At 47.2% G+C, this 8,937-nt stretch overlaps 1 protein-coding gene across 1 annotated transcript in view; it reads left to right on the plus strand.

The window, feature by feature from the left end:
* mogat2 (monoacylglycerol O-acyltransferase 2) overlaps positions 1-7,297 on the plus strand; it is a 56,776-nt gene extending 49,479 nt beyond the window's left edge. The window contains exons 4-6 of the mRNA XM_063054670.1: positions 1,021-1,195; positions 2,569-2,768; positions 6,760-7,297. Of these exons, the coding sequence (XP_062910740.1) occupies positions 1,021-1,195; positions 2,569-2,768; positions 6,760-6,914 (530 nt within the window). The 3' untranslated portion in view covers positions 6,915-7,297. The remainder of the gene's footprint in view (positions 1-1,020; positions 1,196-2,568; positions 2,769-6,759) is intronic.
* Positions 7,298-8,937: the final 1,640 nt, after the last annotated feature.

The raw sequence follows: 8,937 nt of genomic DNA on the forward strand, positions 1-8,937 counted from the left end.
ATTCTTTTGAATATCAGTTACTACAGGCCCAGAGCCATCAAACGCTCCCTACGTGACAAGCCTTTCAATCCCGGATAACTTTTGCGAACCTCCTTTGAACCCTCTCCAATGTCAGCACATCCTTTCTTAGTTAAGGGGCCTAAAGCTGCTCACAATACTCCAAGTGGCAGTCCATTCCATTCACATACCAGCCTCCGTGTGGAAAAAGTTTGCCTCTCAGGTCCCGTGTAACTCTAACCCCTCTTGCCATAAATGTATACATCATAGAACATTAGAATAGTGCAGCACAGCATAGGTCCTTTGGCCCATGACGTTGTGCCGAGCTTTAACTTACTCTGAGAGCAATCTAACCCTTCCCTCCCACATAGCCCTCCATTTTACTATCAATTTTTAAAATTTTTATTAATTTTTATGTGCAATAGGCCCCTCCACCCTTCGAGCTGCACTGCCCGCCAGCCCACCAATTTAACTCTAGCCTAGTCACGGGACAATTTACAAGGACTACTAACCGGCATGTCTTAGGTCTGTGGGAGGAAATCTTCATCTATGAGCCTATCTGAGGGTCTCTTAAATGTCTGTCATGTATCTGCCTCTTCCACCAATCCTGGCAGTGCATTCCATATACCTAACACTCTCGATGCAATAAAAACTTACCCTCTCGTTTTAGACCTCCCTCTCTTGGGATAAAGACTGATACAATGCACCTTACCATGTCCCTCATGATTTTACAAATGCAAGTCATCCCTCGGTCTTTGTCATTTCAGGAAATATCTTCCCCCCACCTCCACCCCCAGCATTCCCAATCTCAGTTTATAACTCAAACTTCCAGTTCTAGTAACATCCTCAAGAATTTTTACCGGACCCTTTTCAGCTTAATGACGTCCTTCTGTACCCAGGTGGTCAGAACTACACACACAACTCCAGGTGTGGTCTCACCTCCATCTCAGGTGTTCCTGTTCTTCCTTCCTCTTCACTGCCATGGGAATCTTCATGTTGGAATTTTTTTTTTATGTGTTCCAGGTTTGGTGCCATCTGATAAGGAGAGTGCCAAGTATTTACTGAGGAGAAAGGAGGGTGGTAATGTGGCGGTCATAGCCATTGGAGGTGCCCCAGAAGCGTTAGATGCCAGGCCAGGTGCATTCACACTTCAGCTAAAGGAGAGGAAGGGCTTTATCAAACTTGCTCTGCAGTTTGGGTAAGGAATCTTAAACCTCATTGGTGTTTGGTATGTTAACTATTTCTTACAAATGGCTGAACTTTAAATGTCTAGAAATCAAGAGGTGGTCCCTTACTGTGCCTGGAATAAGTGGGATGCCCTACCCAACTATACTCTGAAATATGCGGGTTGTCTACCCAAAGGTTTTCTGGAATGAGTGGGATGCCTACCCAACTGTTCCCTGGAAAGACAGGGTTTTCTACCCAACTGTTCTCTGGACTGGGTGGGATATCTACCCAACTGTCCCATGGAACAAGTGAGTTGTTTACCCAACTGGTACTGTAATGGGTGGGCTGTTTACTGAACTGTTCTCTGGAACAGGTGGGATGCCTGCCCAACTCTTCCCTGGAATGTGAGAGTGGTTCATTAATCTCCTTTGGAAATATATGCAAGGGATCTTACCCACAGTGTTCATTGAGACACGGATCCCAGTACACTCTGGGACCATGTCCTCAGTACACTCTCAGATCCGAGTCTCAATCCCACACTGGGATCCCACATCTATCAAATCTTCTGTCAAACTGCATGCAGGATACACAGTCCCACTGTTGAAGGAATGATTTAATCTCCTCATCATCCCTAACTTTTCCAATCATGTTGCCAATTACTTTTGGAATAATAAAGGGAGGGGAGGAGAAGATGGTGCGTCGCAGCGCGCGGCCGCTCCGAAATGATATCCTATTTGTTAAATAGGGGCCATGCACAATCCTGATTTGATGGAGACAGACATGAGAAGCACGGAGGAACATCTGGAGAAACTTCTGAAATGCCCGCTTCGCTGCCGTTACTACTGTGCGATCGGGAATATCCAGAGGGGAAGGTCCCAAATCCTGGGCTTTGCCTATTGCTTGGCGGCCAGGGCCAGGGTTGAAGCGCTCAGCAGAGATGGTGCTTGGTGCTCAGTGTCAGAGGGCTGGTCAGAGGCTCGAAGTTTTCAGACGGACTCAAGAGTCAGCTGTGGTCGGGTGCTTCCAGGGTGCTGCATCAGCAAGTTTGCAGCGCTGGAGGTTCATGGCAGGGAGAGTTTTCTCCCTTCTACCGTCTGTGTGAGATGATGGGACTTTCGAGAGGTTTTGAGACTTTTTTTTACCGTGCCCATGGTCTGTTCTTTATCAAATTATGGTATTGCTTTGCACTGTTGTAACTATATGTTATAATTATGTGGTTTTTGTCATTTTTTTTTAAGTCTTGGTTTGTCTTGTGTTTCTGTGATATCATTCTGGAGGAACATTGTATCATTTCTTAATGCATGCATTACTAAATGACAATAAAAGAGGACTGCGTGTTCTCATAATCTAATCTAATCTAATCTCATCTAATAACACTGACCCCGCTCTGCCTTTTAACACCAGGGCCACTCTTGTTCCTGTGTTCTCATTCGGGGAGAATGAAGTGTTTGACCAGGTGAAGAACCCCAAGGGATCGGTCCTAAGGAGAGTCCAGGACCGACTGCAGAAGCTGATGGGGATATCACTCCCTCTTTTCCATGCCCGAGGTGTTTTCCAGTACAGCTTTGGACTCATCCCGTATCGGAAACCCATCCACACTGTAGGTAAGTAACGTGGACTCCATCGGGAGCATTTCCCAGACTAATTTTTTTATCAAGAAATGGTTGCAGCCCAACTCAACCCAACCCAGTCTGAAACGTGCCCAACGCAAGCCCAGCCCAAATGGCAGCGCAGTAGTATAGCAGTTAGTGCTGCGCTTTACAGCACCAGCGATCAGCGATAGGGGTTCCATTTTCCGCCACTGTCTGTAAGGAGTTTGCGGGTCTTCCCTGTGATCATGTGGCTTTCCTCCACGTGCTCTGGTTTCCTCCCACATTCCAAAGACGTACAGTTTAGGGTTACCAAGTTGTGGGCATACTATGTTGGCGCCAGAAACGAGGCAAAACTTGCAGGCTGCTTATTGGTCGTTGACGCAACTGATGCATTTCACTGTAAGTTTCCATAAGACCATAAGACAGGAGCAGAATTAAACCATTTGGCCCATCAATTCTGTTCCACCATTCCATCATGGAGGATTTATTATTCCTCTCGACACAATTGTTCTACCTTCTGCCCTAACCTTTGACACCCTTACTAATCAAGAACTTATCAACCTCCACTTTAAATAGAAAGTGATTTATATGATGACTTGGTCTGCATAGCCGACTGTGGCAATGAATTCCACAGATTCACCATCCTTGGCTGAAGGAATCCCTCCTCATCTCTGTTCTGAAGGAGGGAGGGAGGGGAGGGGAGGGATCATCGACTCAGACCATGAGAGACCTGCATCGGGCATTTTCATGCCTTACAAGGTGCAGATTGGAAGTCTGTGTGGGGCGCCACTCCTCACACAGACACCAGAGCAATGTGTGGTTAAGTGCCTTGCTCAAGGACACAAACACACTGCCACAGCTGAAGCTCGAACTAGCGACCTTCAGATCACTAGAAGAAGGCCTTAACCATTTGGCTATGTGCCCAACACTGTTCTGAAGGGACGTCATTCTATTCTGAGACTTTGCCCTCTGGTCCTAGACTCCCCCACTGTAGGAAATGTACTCTCCATACTGTATCTATGTCTTTCAATATCTAAGTCTTTCAATATTTGATAGGTTTTGAGAGATCCCATCCCCACCTCTCATTCTTCTAAACTCCAGCAAGCTATTATGTGGTAACCCTTACATTCCCAGAATCATTTTTGTGACCCTCCTCTGGAACCTTTCCAAGGTCAGCACATCCATTTTTTAGAGAAGAGACCCAAACCTGATCACAAATCTATAAATGTAGTCTTATAAGCCTCAGCTTCAATGTATTTATCTATTTACGTAGTGATATAGCAGGTGGGGCTTGTCAGCCTTGGAAGCAGCCCGCCTACGAGAAGGAAAACTCTGATTTTAAACCTCAGCTGCCTTGCAGCCATACCCAGCCATGGGAAAGGGCCGGGAGTAAACCCCAAGGAAGAAATCAGGAGCCGGGGCCCCTAAGGCAATTTTATGTTGTTTACAACTTCACTCTGGCAACCTCCGTGACGACACTGGTGCCAAGCTGTATCGGCGCTTGCCCTTCCCTTGGACTACGTCAATGACGTTATGAGGGGGAGCCCACTGTATGGGCAACAGCCAGTTCTTCAAATCTTCCCTTCCAGGCTCGCACCCTGGAGAGGGCACAGAGGTGCAAACCCATGATGCCCTGGGGTCAACGTCTGCCTACTATGGCATGAAACTGGCCCAATGAGTCACACGGCCCAGCAATCCATCTACCTAATCCTCCCCTAATTGGAGACCAATTTTACAAAGACCAATTAACCTATGAAGTGGTACGTCTTTGGACTGTGGGAGGAAACCAAAACACTTCAGAGGAATCCCACGTGGGAAAGACATACAAACTACTTACAGACAGCATTGGAACTGAACTCCAAACTCCGATACCCCAAGCCGTAATAGTGTTGCACTAACCTCTACACAACCGTTGCACTCCATAATAAAGCTAATCTTTAAATCTTTAACTTCACAATTGCACATTTAAACATTTCCTCACCTGGGAATTCTCAGTGGATCGCGGGGCAAGGTTGGGATTTTGGTCGTGGAATGGGGTGAGGGATTGGACTGGGAGATCAGCTAAGTGATCAGATCTCGTGCCCAGTGCTCACAGGAACCTTGCACCACAGGCTGCTAACTCGATGAAAGCAGTGGTACAAGGTTCTCGATAAAGAAAACCATGGTGACCAGCGGGGCCATTTTATTTACACAGGGACTTATTCTGCTCTGAAGGGTAGCCAGGTAGAGAGTGGTCCAACAGGCCTGTACAGTGCTATAGTTTCTATGTAAAGGAGCTGCAGAAGTAAACGCAATAGCGGTGGTCAGAAGGGAAATGGGAGTGCTCGCGATCATAGAACATAGAACACCACAGCACGGTGCAGTCCCTTCAGATCACGATGTTATGCCAACCTTTTAATCTACTCTAAGGTCAATATATCCCTTCCCTCCCACACAGCCCTCCATTTTTCTATCATCCATGTGCCTATCTAAGAGTCTATTAAATGTCCCTAATGTCTCTGCCTCTACCATCACGGTTGGCAGTGCATTCGAGACACTCACCACTCTCCGCATGAAATACCTACCTCTGACATCCCCCCTATACTTTCCTCCGACTACCTTCAAGTTATGCCCCCTGGTATTAGCCATAAATTGGGGGGTAGGGAGGGGGGTAAAAGCAGGTGGGACAAGATAGCTAGTTGGGTATCTTCAGTGAAAATACAGAAGCAGACAGTGGCGTAAATGGCTTAGTCAGAGTCATAGAGCATGACAGCACAGAGGCAGGCTCTTCAGCCCATGTAGTCCATGCTGAAATATTATTCTGCCTAGTCCGCACCAGGCCTGCACACCCCTCCCATTCATACACCTATCCAAACTTATCTTACATGTTGAAATCAAGCCCAATCCATCTCTTCTGCTGGCAGCTCACTCCACACTCACACCAGTCTCTGAATGAAGAAGTTCCCCCTCAGGTTCCTCTTAAATGAAATACAATGTTGGAAAGTGTGTGGTTATGCACTTTGGCAGAAAAAATAAACGGGCAGACTATTATTTAAATGGGGAGAGAATTCAAAGTTCTGAAATGCAACGGGACTTCGGAGTCCTCGTGCAGGATACCCTTAAGGTTAACCTCCAGGTTGAGTCGGTGGTGAAGAAGGCGAATGCAATGTTGGCATTCCTTTCTAGAGGAATAGAGTATAGGAGCAGGGATGTGATGTTGAGGCTCTCTAAGGCGCTGGTGAGACCTCACTTGGAGTACTGTGGGCAGTTTTGGTCTCCTTATTTAAGAAAGGATGTGCTGACGTTGGAGAAGGTACAGAGAAGATTCACTAGAATGATTCCGAGAATGAGAGGGTTAACATATGAGGAACGTTTGTCCGCTCTTGGACTGTATTCCTTGGAGTTTAGAAGAATGAGGGGAGACCTCATAGAAACATTTTGAATGTTGAAAGGCATGGACAGAGTGGATGTGGCAAAGTTGTTTCCCATGATGGGGGAGTCTAGTACGAGAGGACATGACTTAAGGATTGAAGGGCGCCCATTCAGAACAGAGATGCGAAGAAATTTTTTTAGTCAGAGGGTGGTGAATCTATGGAATTTGTTGCCACGGGCAGCAGTGGAGGCCAAGTCATTGAGTGTATTTAAGGCAGAGATTGATAGGTATCTGAGTAGCCAGGGCATCAAAGGTTATGGTGAGAAGGTGGGGAAGTGGGACTAAATGGGAGAATGGATCAGCTCATGATAAAATGGCAGAGCAGACTTGATGGGCCGAATGGCCAACTTCTGCTCCTTTGTCTTATGGTCTTATGGTCTTATGGTCTAAATAATTCACATTTCACCTTTAACCCATGACCTCCTCTTAGCCAAGCTCAGTGGGAAAAGCCTGCTTGCGTTTGCCCTGTTGTTACTTCCTCTTGTGCTCACCGCTGCAGCAGCGCCAGGACCATCTTTAGTAAAGCCTTCTGTCACGGCTCCGAGGCTCAGGGATGCTTGTGTTTTGAAATCTGTCTGTGTTTTGTTCCAGTTGGCAGACCGATAGAGGTGGAGAAAAGGGAAAGTCCAACGCAAAAGGACATTGATGTATTACATCAGAAATACATCGAGGAACTCTCCAAACTCTTCGAGGAGCATAAAACACAGTACGGGGTGTCTAAGGACAAACACTTAATGTTCACCTAAGTCTTTTCAATATGCTCTTCTCTTGCTTCTCTCTTTATATCCTCTTCTCTTCCCTCAGCTTGTCTTCCTCACTTGCCTTCTTTATCTCTTTCTCTCACTCTCTCTACCCCTTCCTCTTGCTTTCTTCCATCTTCTCACTCTGTCTTGATCTCTCCCACTTTCCCTCAACACTCCATCTCTCTTTTCCTCTCTTGCATTTCCTCCCTCCCTCTCTCTTCATCCCTCTTTCTCTCTCTTTCACACACAGACACAAACTCACACACAAACACATATACTAACACATCACAGATTCACACACATGCCACACACATGCAGATGTACATACCTGCCACACACAGGCATACACACACACACACACACACACACACACACACACACACACACACTCGTATCATTATCATAGCTGACAATTCAAATCCGTTTTGGACTTTCAACCAATTGGATGGTTGACATTAACATCCATCTAAAGGGAAAAAGATGCCCAAGTTACCATCACACTGATCCAGACTGACGCCGAGACGAAACAGCGGAGGCCAGACAGAAATCGGACCATCCCTTCCCCACCCCCTGACAGAAAGAAGCTGCAACAAAATGCTGCACGTGTTAATTATGTCCGTGCTGGGCCAGGCACACTGTACACAGGGATTCAGACACGGCAGCCTAGTGTGATTCCTGACTGGGCCAAGGTATCAAGAGCACCGTGTGTGGGCTGGATCCCTGGATCAGGTGAATTCTGTGGTTGCACTGACTTTTTGTGAACGAAAGCTTTGGCCACTGTGGCGATCTGACATGGTGGAGTGATCTACAGATTGCAGCCAGGACTCAGGTGTTGGAGCTTGGATTCTATCTTCTGGCCGTCTTGATGTTCTACAAGGCGCCACAGAAACTCAGCGGTTAGCGCAACGCAATTATAGTTTGGGCTGTCGGAATTTGGATTTCAGTCCAGCACTGACTGTAAGGAGTTTCTATGTTCTCCTCGTGACCAGAGTCCAAAGACCTACTGGCTAGTAGGTTAATTGATCATTGCAACTTGTCCTGTGACAAGGCAAGGTTTAAATAGGTGGGTTGCTGGGCAGCACTGCTCGTTGGGCCAGAAGGACCTGATCCACTCTGTATCTCTAAATAAATAAAGACAACCAACTGACCGGCAGCCAAGGATCTAGATGCAAAGTGTTCCCGGTCTCTCACCTCCTCCCCGGAGCCCACCACTGGAGCAGGATATCGCACACGCAATAGGCATCTGACCTCTGCCTTTCAGTGTGCCAGCGTTGAATCCAAGGACAGGCTGACTTGGTTCAACGCAAAGACCAGATCTCAAGTAAGAAGGGTGGAAGCCGGGAACACTCAGGTCAGGTAGCATTTGTGGAAAGAGAACCAAGAGTTATCATCTCAGGTTGAAGACCCTTCATCAGAATTAGGAGGGAAAGCATGAAAACTAGGAAATGAGAGTGAAAAGTGAGTTGAAGTTCATGTTTAATTGTCATTCAACCATGGCCTCTGTGAATACAGGTAAACGAAACAGAGTTCCTCCAGGCCAAGGTGAAGAACATAATACCAACAGCACACAGCACATATGGGTATGATACCAGAACAACTTGCAGTCAGAAAAAAATGGTGTAGCCCAAGTCCCTGAGTGTCATGGCCTGTAGATCGATGGTGCATGTGATGTTGTCCTGGAGCCAGGTTTCAGTAAGAATGAGAATGCAACAGTTCCCCATCACATGCTGGGTGGGTCAGCTGCAGGGAGCGAACACTGGAGAGCAGCACCGACTGGAGGGATCAGCCCCAACCTAGCACAGACTCAAGCTCTCTCCCACACCGCATCCGGCATCTCCTCCCCTGGGCAGCTGCAACAGGTGACCCTGCGGCATGGGGGCCTGGTTTGCACAACAACTGAGGCCGTGCAGCTCCCCCACCAATGAAGTGGACTCACAGTATTTTACATTACCCGTGTTCTCTCTCTGCAACTGTCCTTACCTCCTCACGTCCTGGCTCTCATCGACAACAGTCCATGATCTCGCTC

Source organism: Mobula hypostoma, chromosome 7, assembly GCF_963921235.1.
Source record: "Mobula hypostoma chromosome 7, sMobHyp1.1, whole genome shotgun sequence".
In the NCBI taxonomy this organism is placed as follows: domain Eukaryota; kingdom Metazoa; phylum Chordata; class Chondrichthyes; order Myliobatiformes; family Myliobatidae; genus Mobula; species Mobula hypostoma.